The 17775-nt window shown below is 43.0% G+C and overlaps 1 protein-coding gene and 1 long non-coding RNA gene across 6 annotated transcripts; both read left to right on the forward strand.

Annotated features, from left to right (window-relative positions):
- Nucleotides 1-3487: 3487 nt before the first annotated feature.
- LOC140578762 (uncharacterized) lies at nt 3488-4881 on the forward strand. Its single transcript, XR_011983042.1, has 3 exons — nt 3488-3514; nt 3678-3721; nt 4358-4881. It is a non-coding gene; the product is annotated as an uncharacterized lncRNA (long non-coding RNA).
- Nucleotide 4882: 1 nt separating this feature from the next.
- LOC140578756 (uncharacterized) lies at nt 4883-14632 on the forward strand. 5 transcript variants are annotated; one of them, XM_072700627.1, is made up of 8 exons: nt 4883-5873; nt 6139-6189; nt 6272-6319; nt 6524-6686; nt 13093-13208; nt 13372-13517; nt 13681-13936; nt 14039-14632. In XM_072700627.1, exons 1-5 carry the CDS (start codon nt 5871-5873, stop codon nt 13131-13133), a joined length of 306 nt encoding a protein of 101 aa, XP_072556728.1. In that variant the 5' UTR covers nt 4883-5870; the 3' UTR covers nt 13134-13208; nt 13372-13517; nt 13681-13936; nt 14039-14632. The 5 variants fall into 5 exon arrangements, 4 of the variants coding, with proteins under 4 accessions (XP_072556728.1, XP_072556717.1, XP_072556722.1 ...); XM_072700616.1 differs by having other exon boundaries at nt 4883-6189; XM_072700621.1 differs by having other exon boundaries at nt 4883-6189; nt 6272-6294.
- Nucleotides 14633-17775: the final 3143 nt, after the last annotated feature.

The following is a 17775-nucleotide window of genomic DNA, read 5'->3' on the forward strand; positions in this document are numbered from 1 at the left end:
GCTAAATTGTTTGGTTTGTCTTGTACTTTTACTAGTTGGTTTCTTTGATTGAAAGACTCATCCAGCTGTTTCACTTTAACATTAGTGACACATGCATGATTATAGGAGACTGGCCAATCAACACACAGCAAGAACTCGGTGCTTAACTGAGATCCAGGTCTTTTTAATTGAAATGGTTAGAATGGTAGTTTGCAAATCCTGTCATAGCTCGTAGTGTCCCTCATGACATGGATTGAGTGGTCACCCTATCAGTGGTAGATTTATAAATGCGATAGTTGCCGAGATGCATAAGCGACTACCGTTGGGAAATATGTGTTAGATACGCATTCTTGGTACAAGTTGTTGGTTTGTGACCCACAGTAAACGCATCTTACAGTCAAGTTTTTTTTGTCTGGTGTATTTTTACTTTAAGAGAGAAAGTAGTACTCAATGCAGACGTGTCGACGTCAGCCTGCTTTTGAAATATCTGTATTTATTGAAGTGCATAAAGACTTGCATATAGACATGAATGGAAATAGACTGGTTTTCAGAAAATGGCAGTTTCATTAACTTCTCATTCGGCATTTGAAACTAAGGACAGTTTTGTCGCCTGCAGCATGCCGAAAGCGCACAATTTCTGAAATTAGCATGCTAAACGTCTGTATTGTTTATGTGATACATACTGGTTGCTTGTTTTGCCAGTATGTTTTCCAAAGTGAACATATGTAAAAGTTAATTTAAGTGTGTGGAACAATGGTCATTATTTGGTGATAATTTTTAAGTTTGTATTTTTAAGTTGTGTATTGTTTGTTATTGGTCATTCTATGTCAAATCATAAGTTTTGGACCACCTCATCACGGATTGTAATGAATGCTGATTTGGTCAGATGAGTAACTCATGAAACTGAAATTTAGCGTGTCTTGGATCAGAGGGAGGGAGATTTAAGCAAACAGTTTTAACTTTTTTTGTGGGGGCGGGCGGCGGAGTATGACTGCGTATATTTACCTTAATGTAAGCTGCACAGAAATGGTACTCATATTGTTTTAAAGCTATTGTCCAGCTATATACACTCACCTAAAGGATTATTAGGAACACTTGTTCAATTTCTCATTAATGCAATTATCTAATCAACCAATCACATGGCAGTTGCTTCAATGCATTTAGGGGTGTGGTCCTGGTCAAGACAATCTCCTGAACTCCAAACTGAATGTCAGAATGGGAAAGAAAGGTGATTTAAGCAATTTTGAGCGTGGCATGGTTGTTGGTGCCAGACGGGCCGGTCTGAGTATTTCACAATCTGCTCAGTTACTGGAATTTTCACGCACAACCATTTCTAGGGTTTACAAAGAATGGTGTGCAAAGGGAAAAACATCCAGTATGCGGCAGTCCTGTGGGCGAAAATGCCTTGTTGATGCTATAGGTCAGAGGAGAATGGGCCGACTGATTCAAGCTGATAGAAGAGAAACTTTGACTGAAATAACCACTCGTTACAACCGAGGTATGCAGCAAAGCATTTGTGAAGCCACAACACGCACAACCTTGAGGCGGATGGGCTACAACAGCAGAAGACCCCACCGGGTACCACTCATCTCCACTACAAATAGGAAAAAGAGGCTACAATTTGCACGAGGTCACCAAAATTGGACAGTTGAAGACTGGAAAAATGTTGCCTGGTCTGATGAGTCTCAATTTCTGTTGAGACAGTCAAATGGTAGAGTCAGAATTTGGCGTAAACAGAATGAGAAAATGGCTCCATCATGCCTTGTTACCACTGTGCAGGCTGGTGGTGGTGGTGTAATGGTGTGGGGGATGTTTTCTTGGCACACTTTAGGCCCCTTAGTGCCAATTGGGCATCGTTTAAATGCCACGGCCTACCTGAGCATTGTTTCTGACCATGTCCATCCCTTTATGACCACCACGTACCCATCCTCTGATGGCTACCTCCAGCAGGATAATGCACCATGTCACAAAGCTCGAATCATTTTAAATTGGTTTCTTGAACATGACAATGAGTTCACTGTACTAAAATGGCCCCCACAGTCACCAGATCTCAACCCAATAGAGCATCTTTGGGATGTGGTGGAACGGGAGCTTCGTGTCCTGGATGTGCCTCCATCAACTGCAAGATGCTATCCTATCAATATTGGCCAACATTTCTAAAGAATGCTTTCAGCACCTTGTTGAATCAATGTCACATAGAATTAAGGCAGTTCTGAAGACGAAAGGGTCAAACACCATATTAGTATGGTGTTCCTAATAATCCTTTAGGTGAGTGTAGATTGAACAAATTTATATGCCATCTGCATATGAATAATTGCTATGTAATAACTGATTAAAATGTTAGTTTTTTTTTGGTGTTGAATTTCTATTTTAAAAGTGGTTATTTTTTTTCTTACAGTTAGCTCATAAGAAAATTTGGATTTTGAGTTGTTGCTGAGATATGATTACTTATCTGAAATGTGTATCAAAACCACAATTCCTCACAATGCTGTTAGCTTTGTGGGGTGGGACACCGTCAGGATTCATGGTGTTCATGGACAGCAGTCAATATAACAACTGAACTAATCACCAGAACATTTATTTTATGAGATATGTTTGTCTGCTTTTCAGGTGGTTGATGCAACATATTTTCCGATGTGTGCTCTCTGTCCGCTGGTGGGAATGTGCTCGTGTATGTCCGCACATGTGTCTGTGCGTGCGCATCAGAGCAGAAGGCCGCCATGCACAATACAGAGAGCAAAGTTAAAACTTTGTGTCCCTCAATATTGATCCAAGACATGCCCAATTTCAGTTTCATGACTTGATTATCTGACCAAATCACCATGCCAAGCGTCGTTGAAATCCGTGACGACAAGGTCCGAAAGTCTGATTATTTGACATGGAATGACCCTTATGTTCACCGTGGCTGTAAAAAAGGTTTAATTGGACATTAATATGTTCTGTTTGATCTAATTTGTCACTTATGTTAACTGCTATATGCAATAAGCTTCCTTAGTTTAATGCTCGCGCTTTTAGTACTGATTTGGTTATTACCATTATATTTGGGCAAAATCAGTTAAATCTTTCTATAATGGTTAATCATACCAAAAGAGCTGTTGAACTAATTAAAAATTTTTTTTTTATCATAATGCCACAATATACATCGCAGAAAGAATAAATATTGTAATGTGTGTTTTTTTTTTTTTCTTTCCCCTGCAATATCGTGCAACCATAACCAGCATGAAACAAATCTGTGTGGCTGCATAATGTCCCAGCCATGTTTAACTGCACTTTTGTCAATTTGACCGCTGTGGCTGGATCTTAAAGTGAGAACCTAATTTATCCTTTTTTTATTTTTATTACTAGTTATGCAAGTTGATAAAGTTCATACCAACCACACGGCTATGATTGTTACAGTGGAAAATGTTTCTGTATGTTTATTGGAAGTTTATCACACTGCTGCGTATAATAATGAAATGCTTGTACAATAAATGCACGTCAGTCATTAACTGATGCATGTTGTCTTTGTAGACTTTGAAGAGCTGTCGCATCGAAGGTGAATATTTTGAAGCCGATGTCTTTAACACCAATTATGTTTTAGCTTGGGTCAATCAGCTTGAATGACGTTAAAAGGCATATCAAGTTTACATGTTTTCAACAAAGATGACTGTTGGGAAATGTTGACGCAAAGAAACTTGGTTGTCTTTTTTTCTCTGCAGATTTCTGGTGGACTAACACACTCGAGAAGACAAAGTGATAGGCGGTATGCTTTGTCCACTTGGAGAACCCTGCATTGCTTGTTCATGTCATACTATTTAACTGCATAGGTTTGCTATAGCAGTAGAAATGTAGTATTCTAATGGTAATTATCTTACTGCTTAACACGAAACAACTGTGCCATTGTGTGTTGCATAGACATTGGATGTGTAGTGACAGAGAAGCTGTCACACAATATGAGAAATGGCCATGATACCCTTTGGCTGCTTAACATTAGTATTTGTATCGATGGGATGAGGAATCTGTAGGTCTTTCAATAAATTTGTATTTAAGTGACAGGAGAAATTGGCATACATGTGACAAACATTTAGGTCAGTTAGTGTTGAGGCAAAACTTGTCGATGTGTGTAATATGGATGTTTGGCAGTGTGACTTAACAGGTAAGTTGTAGAGTTTTCTGTCTCTGTCTTAAAAAATCAAGTCATGTGAGACAGATGTATTATAGGATAAGGAGTGTAAACAGGGCAGAACGATGTTGCTGTACAGTCTGAAAAGACCACCATTGGAACCGCTCCTGACAAAACACATCCATGTATATGCATTTGACAGTATGACTGCAAAGTAAAGTTGGAAGAAAGTGTGCCTTGTATTTTTCTTTTTTTCTCTCCCCTGTTCATCTGTAGATGCCTCGCACCAAGGCATCCCGCCGTTCAGCAGCAGCGAAGAAGAGGCTAATGGATAGGCGTCGAGCTACTGCTGGCGATGTTGTGGCTGAGACTGTTGACGGGGTTACTTCTATTCCCCAACCCAAAAAGGAGCTGACCGTGACTAATCTGACGAGCCACAACCAACAGCCTGACCCCGCTGCTGCTGCCCTCCATGTCGTGGCTATGACTGATGACGGGGTTATGTCTTTTCCCCCCTACCGGAATAGCAAAAAGATCCCGACTGTGACTTTCCCGACTAGCCACGACCAACAACCCGACCAGGCCGCACAGCCGCGGCCTGTGTCTGTCATGGCTGCGACTGATGACGGGGTTACGTCTTTTCCCCCCTACTGGAATACCAAAAAGATCCTGACTGTGACTCTCCCGATAAGCCATGACCACCGGGTTCCCACCCTGGGTGCCATTTGTAGGATTGATGACGAGTTGTTTATGCCTTCTCTTTATGAAGAGAAGGCTTTGACTGATGACGAGGTTTTGCAGCCGCCTCAAAAAAGAAGGGCTGCTGCTTTACGACCATCCATCCGACCATCCATCCGACCATCCATACTGGCATCCAGAATGCCTTCCAATCTGCCTTGTCCCATAATGCCTTCCAATCTGCCTTGTCCCATAATGCCTTCCAATCTGCCTTGTCCCATTATGCCATGCAAAATGGTGTCTATCTTGTCTCAATATCAATCAAACTCTGAACCGAAAACTACCCTGGATCAACAGCAGCATGTGAACCCTGTAACTATCAGTGTATCTCATTTTCCTCAGGCACCTACAGTTAGAGGCTCATTCCATCAAGGAGACCGACGATTTGGAATCAACAGCAACAAGCAGTGTGTGGCTAATAGTTTGATGGCTATACTGATGTGTAAAATAAAGAATGTCTTAAGCTGGTCGGTCACAGACCTTGATCAAGTGCTGCTGAACGGAGACAACCTCTACAGTACCATCAGAGACGCTGGGAGAATTCGAGATGCTTCTGGGTATCTGTTTGTCAGAGATCTACCGACAGAGTACACATTGAATGGTGTTACATTTGAAATAAAGTACCACAATGACATGTTTGTTGGATTGTTTGGTGTGAGTGAGTATGGAGATATGCGTGATGTTCTTATGTCGGCTGATGAAGCGGTAAGAAGTGTATTCTCACGGTTTGAAGCATGTCTTTTTACCATAAAAGTGAATACCTGTGCTCTCATTAAGCAAGGGTCATGGTATGTGGTGATCGACTCGCATTCCCGACGGGAAGATGGCACAAGCGAAGCATTGGGCAGAAGCATACTGGCTTACCACTCTAGCCTAGACTCTTTGTTGAACCACATTGCTATCCTGGGCCTGTCTTTAGATGCAACGGGGGAGCAGTTTGAGATTACAGCTGTGAGTGTATCCACCGAAAGCATCCCGCAGCAGCATTCAGAAGGTAACTCCTCATCAGTCACCAGACTCGACCAGTTGACCAGCACACCAGAGACTGGATATGGTACGGTAAGGCTGAATGTGACAGATGATGAAGCGTGTGAGGATAATGTCTATGCTGGTAATGAAGCTGATGTGGTCTTTATCGGTGAGCTGCACAGTGAGCAGTTTTCCTTCAGTCCTTTGACAACGCAGCAACAAAGACGCCTGTCCTGTAAACTAGGTGTGGTGTACGTCGAGCATGGTCATGTAGACGTGACTGCAGAGTTTCCAATGGGTGATCCTTGCAGAACGATGCCTATCACTGGTGATGGTAACTGCTTTTTCAGGTCTGTGGCTTTTGCTATAACTGGAAGCGAGAGAGAACACAGGAAAATCAGGTGCGCTGTTGTTGCCCACATACTAAGAGATGAATCCAGGTATGCCGCTTGTCTGAGAGAAGGTCACTCTTCCGTCACTCAGTATGTCGCCGCATCACGGATGAAGTACGTTGGTACTTGGGCATCTGAGGTAGAGATTCAAGCTGCCGCCAATCTGCTTGGTGTGCATATTTTCACATACTCTCATGACAGATGGTTAAAGTACTCCACGTGTCTTGGTTGTGATAGTGATCAGACAGGTATATACCTGAAACATTGTAATGAGTCACATTATGAGGCTGTAACTTGTGTGAAAAGGCATGATGCTGATGGTTGTGCTGCGACCTGCTCTCAGATTGCCACTTCTGATGTGCCTTCATCGTGTCGTCGGAGACTGGAACGACAGAAAAGACGGTATGAAGTAAGTAAGGTGTACAAGGAGGAACAACTTGAGAGGAGCACAAAGCGCTACCATGAGAATGAAGTGTACAGAGATCATGTGAAGCAGTCGAGCATCTGTAAGTATGCCACAGACGCTGATCATAGGCAATGTGTGAGACAGTCAAGTGTCGATAAATATGCCACAGATGTTGAACACAGGGAACGTGTCAAGCAGTCTGGTGTGAATAAATATGCCGTAGACATTGAATACAGGGAACGTCTCAAGCAGTCGAGTATTGATAGATACAAAACAAACAGCCAGTTTGCTACTGCAGTAAAAAGCAGGAATATTGAAAAACGGGTGAAAGAGAAGGATAAAAGAAAGGATATTGGGTATGTGATTGAACAGTTTAGAGAGAAAATTAATACAGGACCTGTGTACATTTGTTCAGTGTGTCATCGAATGCTGTTTAAACATCAAGTTATCATATGCAGGAAAGATCAATACTTGAGAAAATCAGAAGTGGTTGCTTTAGTGGCATCGCAGTGTATCACAGATACATACTTGCATAAATGTGTAGATGCCTGTTCTGAAAACTGTAGTGATCTGAGGGGCCCTGCAGGTTCATCGTGGATTTGCTACACGTGTCACAGAAAGATTCTTGATGTGAGAATTCCAGCTGAGAGTGTCGCAAACAATCTAGCCTTACAGCCAGTCCCTACTGAGTTGCAATGTTTAAATTCACTAGAACAGCATCTGATTGGTATGCATATTCCTTTCATGAGGATTGTGTCTTTGCCAAAAGGTGGACAAAATGGTGTTCATGGTCCTGTGACTTGCGTCCCATCTAGCGTTCCAAATGTAGCCCAAGCTTTACCGAGAGTGAACAACGATGACCTTATGATTCGCGTGAAGCTGAAGAGGAAGCTAACTTACAAAGGACACTACAAATATGAATTTGTGCACCCAGAAAAGATAAAGAAGGCCTTGATGTATCTTAGAGAGCATAACAAATTTTACAGTGATGTACAGTTCAACAATGATTGGATTAATCCACTACAGAGAACTGAAGACGTCCCTGCTGATGTAAGTGACATACATGATGATGAAGAGCCTGCTGAAAATAACATGGAAGATGAGGACATGGATGAAACTCTGCATGATAGACAACAACATGGCATGTATATGGACACGTGCCTTCAACCTGTTGACATAGCACAAGAGATCCTGGATCAGCACTTTGACGGAATAATGGCTATGGCACCCGCAGAAGGAAACAATCCAGTGAGGCTTTTGACTGATGAGACTAATGAGGCTAAATGTTTTCCAGTCCTTTTCCCAAAAGGCACAGGCACTTTTCACGAGAGGAGGAATGAGAAACTGACATTGTCAAGATATTTAAATACAAGGATCCTTAATGCAGATGGACGTTTTGCAAAAAACTTGGACTATATTTTTTATGGGCAGTATTTGTCTGAGCTTCAGCAAGTTGTGTCAAATGTGTCCATTGCTCTGAGAAAAGGGTATGATGTCTGGGACAAAAGCACCATCACGTCAGAAACTTTGACAAACGCGGAGTCTCTACAAAGGATGTTGAATTTTGATGAAGGCTACAAATTTCTGAGACCCATCAGAGGCACCCCTGTTTTTTGGCAAAGTGTTCAGAAAGATTTGTTTGCGATGGTAAGACAGCTTGGTATTCCCACATGGTTTTGCTCCTTTTCCTCTGCCGATTTACGCTGGACGGAACTGATGACGGCAATCTTCAAACAAGACGGTATTGATGCACAAAGTACCGAGCTGGAGTGGTCAGAAAGATGTGCCTTGTTGAAGAATAATCCTGTGACGGCCGCTAGAATGTTTGACCATCGATTTCACTGCTTCCTGAAAGATGTCGTCATGTCAGAAGCGCAACCCATCGGCAAAATAGTTGACTACTTCTACAGAGTAGAATTTCAGCAACGGGGATCACCTCACACTCACTGTTTGTTCTGGGTGGAAGATGCACCAAAGGTTGGTAAAGATGAGGACGACGAAGTAGCAGTTTTCATCGATCGGTATGTGACATGTGAAATGCCCGAGGATGACGATGAAATGCATGAAATCATATGTAGTGTACAGCAACATAGTATGAGACACTCAAAAACATGCAAGAAAAAAGGGACAACTTGTAGATTTAATTTCCCACGTCCACCAAGTAACAGGACATTTCTGTCATCACACAAACTTGGAAATGCTGAGACAGATGGAAAGCACCTCAAAAAAGAAGTAGCAGCGGCCATCATGAAGAAAGTGAAGCACGCTCTGCTGAACACTGAGGCCAAGTATGACTCTGTTGATTCTTTGTTTGATGCAATTCATCTAAATCAGGAAGTATTTGAAGCCGCTTACTCGATACTAACAAAGAACACTAGCATCGTTCTGAAGAGAACACCATGTGAAGTCTGGGTGAACCAATATAACAGAGACCTTTTACGCTGTTGGAATGCAAACATGGACATTCAGTTTGTGGTTGACGCATATTCATGTATTGTATACATCATCTCCTACATTTCCAAAGCTGAGAGAGAGATGGGACTGCTCCTGGCAAATGCTCAGAAAGAGGCCTCCCAGCAAGGCAACCTTGATGCGAAAGAAGCTCTTCGACAACTGGGCAGTGTGTTTCTGCATAATCGTGAAGTTTCAGCTCAGGAAAGTGTGTATCGTCTGACTAACATGAGGTTGAAAGAGGGATCACGCAAGGTGCAGTTCATCCCAACTGGAGAGCATGTGGTGAGAATGAGTCTTCCACTACATGTCATACGGAAGAAAGCAGAGTGTGAGGAGGAGGATGAGCAGAACATTTGGATGAACAGTATCACTGACAGATATAAAGGCAGACCAAAAACTGAAGACTTTTCAGAAATGTGCCTGGCGAGATTTGCTTCTGAATACAGAATTTTATCAAAATCTGAGAGCTCGTCTGCTGGCAGTATAGAGTTGGACAGGAAATTAGGATTCATGAAGAAAAGGACACGCACAGATGCAGCTGTTGTTCGGTATGCTCGGTTTTCGCCCACAAAGGACCCAGAGAAATACCATCAAAGCATTTTGCAGCTGTTCCTACCACATTATTTTGATGGCCAACTAAAACCACCTCCTTTTGGCAGTTACCAGGACTTCTACAAGACTGGCTTTGTGAAGTTTTTCGGTGATGAATTACATTCGGTGAAACGGGTCGTCGACTCAAATATGGCAAGTTTTGAAAAGGAAGCGGATGTGATAGACAAAGCTGAGGAAGATCTACAGTTGCATGGTGTAATGGAAGATGCATGGGCACTGATCTGTCCAGAGACTGAATGTGAACGGTTGGAGTGCCTTGCCAACAAATCCAGTGTAACGCCAGAAATGAGCGAAGACCGTGATGAGATACCAGATTTGTTACCGAGACCAGGTCGCCATATGTTCCAGGACAATCCTTGTGGTATGTCAAGGCAGGAAGCGCTGGCTTTGCTTCGCTCACTGAACAAGAAGCAGTCTGAGATCTTTTACAAAATAAGAAGCTGGTGTTTACAGAAGACACGTGGTGAAAATCCAGAAGCATTTCATGTATTTATATCTGGACCTGGAGGTGTGGGGAAGTCCGTCTTGATCAAAGCAGTACATTATGAGGCATCTCGTATCTTGTCAAAGTTGTCATATAACCCGGATGAGAGGCACGTGTTGCTGACTGCTCCGACTGGGGTTAGTGCATACAACATCAGTGCTGCGACGATACACGCCTGTTTCCACATTGCAACGGATGTGAAGTTGCCTTATCAACCACTTGGAGATGAGAAGATAAATTCATTGAGAGCTGAACTGGGAAACCTGCAGATATTGATTATAGATGAGATTTCAATGGTCGATCACAAACTGCTTTCATATATTCATGGCAGATTGAGACAAATCAAGCAAACTGGAGATTATTCTGCTTTTGGTAACGTCTCAATAGTTGCCGTTGGAGATTTCTACCAGCTTTGTCCCGTGAAAGGGAAACCTTTGTATACTGAGACTAAAGGTGTCAATCTATGGCAGAATCATTTTGCTTCAGTGGAGCTGACGGACATCATGAGACAGAAAGATTTGGATTTTGCACAGTTGCTGAATCGGCTAAGGAAACGCAAAAGGGGTGATGCAATGCTAGAGGAAGACATTGCTATGCTGAAACGACGTGTGACAGACCAAGGACAAGACAGTACTGCCCTTCATATCTATGCGACTAATTATGAAGCCGATCTGCATAACCATCGCATGCTGCAGAAGGTATGCTCAGACCCGGTCATCATTCACGCTCAGGACTTTGAAAGGGTCGCTGCAACTGGCCGACTGCAAAGGAAAGCTGGACATCACGCACAAGTTTACAAGACGTGTCTGTCAGAAACGCTTCACGTAGGTGTTAACGCACGGGTAATGCTGCTGAAAAACATCGACGTTTCAGACGGCCTGGTAAATGGTGCATTTGGTACGGTAAATGAGGTGTGCTTTGGTACTGAGGATGATTTCCCATTCGAAATATACGTCACGTTTGACAATGAAGCAGCTGGTAAGTCACTCAGAGCAAAGAAGCCGTGCTTAATCGAAGGGTTGGACAGAGCGACACGAATCAAACCAGAGGAGGAGAGAGTGGGTAACAGCGGTGCAGCACGACGTCAGTTTCCATTGAGATTAGCATGGGCTTGCACAGTACACAAAGTACAAGGTCTGACTGTGGATAAGGCTGTTGTATCGCTGAAGAAGATATTTGCAGCTGGACAGGCATACGTAGCGTTAAGCCGTGTCACTTCTCTGGAAGGCCTCATAATAGAAGACTTCAAGGAAAGTGTTATATACGCAAAACAGGACATTGAGAGTGCAATGCAAAGCATGCCTGCTTTTATTGAACCTGTCACAGAAGTGCCATCATTATGCAGAATTCTCCTCCACAATGTTCAAGGACTCGCATGTCACCTGGATGACGTAAAGCAAGACGGAAGGTATATGGAAGCCGATATCATCTGCTTGACAGAGACGTGGTTAAATTCAGAGGAAGACACAGAAGAGGTACACCTGAGTGGATTTTCATTCTATGGGAAACGGAGACATCTCGCATATGATGGTGACGATTCAATCTTTGCCGAAATGAAGAACCAACAGCATGGTGGTGTGGGCGTGTATTATAAAGAACATACCAACTGTAGCGTTGTTGATTTGCAGTGTGTCAACATTGAGTGTCTCCAGTTCAATGTGGGCCTACTGAAAACAACAGTCTCTGTACTATACAGACCTCCCTCTTATACTGTGTCAATCTTTCAGAAGAATCTGATGCAGTTGATCGCTCTCATGGACAGCATGGAAGGAGGGAAAATCATCATGGAAGATTTTAATGAGAATCTTTTCACGGGAAGTACGATCGCCACTTTTATGGAGGAACATGGGTATGCTCAACTTGTGAAAGACGCGACCACTGGGAATGGCACTTTGATTGATCATGTGTATGCAAAGGACATTGTCAAAAACGGTATCTGTGTTTCTGTAATGCCGACATATTTTAGCCACCACGAATGTGTTGTCCTACATTGTCTGTAAAATTGTATGCAAACTGATAATAAAATTTGTGATGGACTGAGTTTTCTGGAGAGGGGTCTACTGGGGCTGGGCCTAAGCTTGTGGTGGCTGGCACAGGGGTGAGGTTAGGGGGCTGGGTCGGGGGGGACATTGTCATTTGTGTTAATCTTCTAGTGCAGGGGTGTCAAACTCCAGTCCTGGAGGGCCGAAGCCCTGCACATTTTTGAGTTTCCTCTCATTTAACACACCTGATTCAACTCCTTGTGCTAATTAACACGTCACTCTTGAACTGAATCTTTTGTGGTGGAAAGGAAACAACTGAGCTAGACAGAGCTCCGGTCCTCCAGGACTAGAGTTTGACACCCCTGTTGTAGTGCGTTCCATTTGCTGTCAGGACACTGTTTCTGTGTTTCTGGAAGTGACAACATGCACAACTGATCTGTGGACTCTGTCACTTCTCAACTTATCTGTGGTCACTACAAAGTTTTATGTGTAAAGCAGCCTGACATTTCCAGTTCCGACCTCCAACATAAATGGAATGCAGCATTCCTCGCCCCCCCGACTCAGCCCCAGCGGCAAACATTTTTGTTCAAACCATTTTTGTTTATTTGTAGTCTCTCTTCCTACTAATTTCCCAAGACTACCAATGTACAATCATCATGTGGCACTCTGAGGATCAAGCTAAGGGACCTTGTGTGCACGTTTGCATGCATGTTCCCTACCTATGTCCACATCTGCCTGCCACCAGCCGTCTGTGTATGCTCCCCACCTTAAGCCAGATCACCTTCTGCACTTGTTATGGCATCAGATTGGGACAGTAATGCATCATACTGCCTGCAACCTGGCCAGAGTATGCTGGGCTGGATATGTGAGTTTGCCTCTTCCGAAGGTTTCTTCCTCTTTGAGGCACTTTTACTTGGCCACTGTTAATATTTGCCTAACTGACATGCAAATTTCTGTTTTTTCTCTCTTTACAGTGCCTGCTGTTTACATCACTCACTCCATGGCCACCACCTGAAGATTCCTTTCACCCCTTGGCAAACCTTGTCTGGAGCCCTCAAGGGCAAATGACCACAGACATCTGTAGGCCACGGTAAGCCCTTATAGTCATCTGTCTGTGTAGTGTCTTACAGAAAAGTTTCAGACTAATGGAAGGAAACATTGGATTTAGCTCTGCTTTTCCTGTATTGTCGTAAAGTATGTGATGCAGTCTCTAGGCTGGACTTCATTTTGTGTGTGGTTCTGTTCTACTGCAGTTGATGATAAAGCTACAAGCAAGTAACATGGAATGCAGTCATACATATGGAAGTGCGAGGAAGAAACTGGAAAAGCTGGGCAGTTTGTCGCCAACAATATTCATCTAGACGCAGTGGCTGTGCATAACCGAGTGGGCATAGCAAAGGTGCATGATTCACAGTGTCTCCCTTACCGTCATTGTCTTAGATATTCCACCACAGTTCATGGTACAAAACCTGACACATTACCCAGCTGAACATTGTCAAAATCATCTGGTATGTCCTGGCATTCCAGATTTTTAACCTGACTTTTTGTTTGAATCTCCTCAGGTCACCATTGCAAAATCATCTACCACCATGAATATCAACCCAAGGGACCTTTGTATAAATGTCGCTTGCATATCACCATCTTTGCCTGCTGCCAATCGTCTGTCTATGCAGCCTATAGGCTACTGCATTATCCACTGTTCTTTCTGAGCCAGTTTCACTTCACGTGTTACTGATGTTGCTGACTCCATGCCCACTACATGAAGTTCCCATAACACATCGCACTACTTGCTACTTGACCAGAAGATTGCTTGCCCTAGTGAGTTTTCCTCTTTCCAAGGCTACTTTTTCTCTGAGGTAGTTTGACTTTGCAACTGTCAGTCTCTTGTTCACTGACATGCATGTTTCCTGTTTTTTCCAGTGCCTGCTGTCGATGTCACTGACCCCATGGCCACTGCATCAAGTATCCCTTCGCCCTTTCTGCCAATAAGCCAAGCCGTGTGTGGAGGACTCAGGCCTAGTGTGCAGTGCGCACAAGCCTCCTCAATTGAGCACTGATACCCGTAGTGAACCCTGCCACACATAATCTCCAAACACTATAGAATGACACCCAGGCTACCTTGGTTATAATGTGTCATGCTCCTATATGTTTCTTGTTATGGTGTGCCAGTTTTATTTCTTGTGGTTCTATTCTTCTGCCCTTCTGCCTGTGATGTCTTACCCCTCTGCCCTGCTGCCGTACTACTGTTTGCCCCACCATCTGGCACAGCTCCAGCACTTGCCTACCATCAACTGCCTCCCCTCTGCTTGCATCTCAAATGCGAAGACTGGGAAAATGTGAATTATGACTGACTTTCCCTGCCGGCCCCAGGAGGATGGGCTCCCCCTCTGAGTCTGGCTCCTCCTAAGGTTTCTTCCTTCTAGGGAGTTTTTCCTTGCCATTGTTGCCTCTGACTTGCTCACTGTGGGCTTTGGGCAGGGATGCCGTAAAGCGCTTTGAGACTATGAAATATTGCGAGACAATATTACAATTTCAATGTGTATTGTATGTCATTTTTTAAATACAATTTTTTATCTATCAATGTTTCATATGTCAATGTTCTAACTATTGTATATCTCGGTTTCATTGTGTATTCATTTATTTCTTTTCACTTTTACTCTGCAATACCAAAGCATTAGTCATGTCTCCTAAGATGTTTCTACTTTTGGACATATTGCAGAATTCCTGTGTTTACTTGCACTAACGTGTAGTAAGGTCACTTGTATATATGTCACCATCTTGCAGAATGGCACAATTGCACTTTATTTGTAGACTGTTATGGAATATTATGTCAGCTGTGCTGCATCCACTGTTGTGACTATGACGTACCGCAGGAGACCCCACAAACAATAGCACAAGCATGAATTTGTAAGACCGATGTAGTCTCTTGAAATTTTCTGATGTTTATTATGTGTTATGTGGTTTGCCTTTCATAAAGAATAAGTATGATAAGTATTATTGTTGTCATTCTTAAGCATGATGAGTACACCTATGAAACTGAGAATGCTTTTCAACTAGGGTAGATCCAGTCTGGTTCCTCCATTTCAACATGCATACATAGTAAGATGATTCACATATGACAAATATTTCAATGCTGTGATCAACATTAAGAAAAAGACCCACTGGACTATAATGACATTTGATAGTAAGTAGCTGCAACTTATACTAGCCTGCAATATGCTTGCAGTCTGGCGTTTCAGGGTGACTAGTCCCATTAGCAAAAGTAGCCCAAGTATGCAGCAGTAGTCCTGTGTTTAAAAATGCTAGCGGACACGGTGATGTATTGTAAGACTACCAATAGCCAAAACTATATAATTCAAACAAAATCCCAGGATTAATTGCACTCTGTACATCTTGAAGGACTTCATGGAAAAGATGGAACAGAGCACATGCATCTGAGTCACTTGTGATGCATCATGTTAAAAAACAAACCTACATTTATAGTAGAAAAAATCAAAAGGAAAGTGTATGACTATAGAATGGCATTTTTGAAAGCACAAAAAATGGATTGCTGACTACACATCTGAGCCACTCGCCAATGTATGGAAAAGTCAAACAATACTAAGCACTTCTGGGAAAGAATGGAGATTGATAAGTCTAGGCGTATCTAGTCAGGAGATATAGGACCATATGTAGACATCTGTGGTGTCATGCAGTCCAACGGAATGTCTGGTTTTGGTCTGATGCTCTGAGTAGTAGGTAGAAAACAGAATGGAGATTGTTGAGTCTTGGTCTAACAGGTCAGTAGAAGGTAGTAGGAAATAATGTAGAACTGTGTGGTGCAGTATCTGAGCCTGACTGAATGTCTGGTTTGGGTGTGATAGTCTGAGTAGTAGGTAGGAATGAGGATGGAGATTGTGTGGTGGAGTACCTGAGCCTAACTGAATGTTTGGTTTGGGTCTGATGGTCTGAGTAGTTGGTAGAAATAGGCGCCTTCATACCTGATATGGAAAGTTTACTTACAAGTTAAAGTTTGGTTGTACTGGCTGTGTGAACATAGGCTGTGTTGCATATTCTTAACAACAGTGCCAAGCTGGGAAACTGCTGCATGCAACAGTAATAATATCATACTTTGTTTTTTTTCTAGGCTGTTCATTTAGACATGAGAAGGCCTGAAAGTACTGAATGGCACTGGTTGATGGAGCACTGACTCCACCTGCTGGCCAATTTATTGAAACATTGAAATTGTTCTAGTCCACACAAGCTAAAGCATCATTGAAGTCTTTCTAATAGTGAAATCGCAGGTTAATAACAGTCAATTAAAAACTTGGAGGCAGATGAAGAGAAAGATAATTCTTTGAAGGTTTTATGAGAAATAAGGACATTTCAGCTGAATTAGCCAAGGCAGGTCTTAGACATATATAGACAGTGGCCATAGCGCCCCCATTTGAACGATCAACAGGAAATTTGCAGGGTCTGTCTGCGGTACAGTGCTACATTAGTGAGAGAAATTTGGTAATGATTGGCTGAAGCATGCCTGAGATAAAGCTGTCTGGTAGGGCATGGCTGTATCAGCAGACAAAAGAATTTCGATTGTAGGACAAACAGGACAGGGGATATCAACCAGAAAGTGACTCTGGCTGAGTCGGACGGGTAGGACAATCTGAGTAGTGGGTAGGAATAGGCATCTTTGTGCCAAATATGGTCTGCCTAAGACTTACGGTTTAGGCTAGGCATTCAGTTCTTGGGAAGAAAAATAATAAAGGTACTTCACTGATCCTCATGGGGAAAATGCCTTTACGTCTCTCTGAACTCGCTTTGCAGAGAGTACACTGTGCACGAAGGGTAGACAACTTTTCTAATGCCCAGTGCAAGTACCCACCAAAGCTGGGTTCAAACTGGCGACCGTCTGACTACAGGAACTCAGGCTTAGCCCACTGAGCCACCCGCTGCCATGGGCAAGACGTGGGAGATCGGTAGACACCTTCCTACCTGATCTGGTAACTCATTTTCACTTCACGGAGGGTACGCTGTGCACATCGGGCTGCCTAGCTCGAGTACCCACCTAAGCTGGGTTCGAACCTGCGACCCTCTGATTACAAGCATACAAGTTTAGCCCACTGAGCCACCCGCTGCTGTTGGTAAAACTGGAGAGATCGCTGGACACCTTCCTACCTGATCTGGAAACTCATTGTACCTCAATGAGCCTAGGTGGGTCTTAGATGTATATAGACAGTGGCGTAGCGCTCCTGATTGACCGATTGACACGAAGTTTGGAGGGTCTCTCTGTGGTTCAGTCCTACATCAGTGAGCCAAATTTTGTAATGATTGGCTGAAGCATCCCTGAGATATAGCTGGCTGATTGAAATGGGCAAGACATCAGTACAGTCAGGGTGTGGCTGGTGGCTGTATCTTACCGAAAGTTTAAGATTTTTCTGTAAATCTTTAAAAGGACTGTCTCCTGATTTGAATGACACCAGATTTATGGATGTTAGTCGAAAATCCTAGGAGATTAACAAAAAACCTGTTTTCAAAACATCTGTAAATCATGCAAGAAGGCAAAGATGTAGAACCAAGATCTATATGCAGTTTGATTCGTCAGGACATAGTGAATTGGACTGGCAATAAATTTCAACTGTAGGCTTGACAGGTCTGGAGATATAGGCAGAAATGCAAAT

Source organism: Paramormyrops kingsleyae, chromosome 1, assembly GCF_048594095.1.
Source record: "Paramormyrops kingsleyae isolate MSU_618 chromosome 1, PKINGS_0.4, whole genome shotgun sequence".
Classification (NCBI taxonomy): Eukaryota; Metazoa; Chordata; class Actinopteri; order Osteoglossiformes; family Mormyridae; genus Paramormyrops; species Paramormyrops kingsleyae.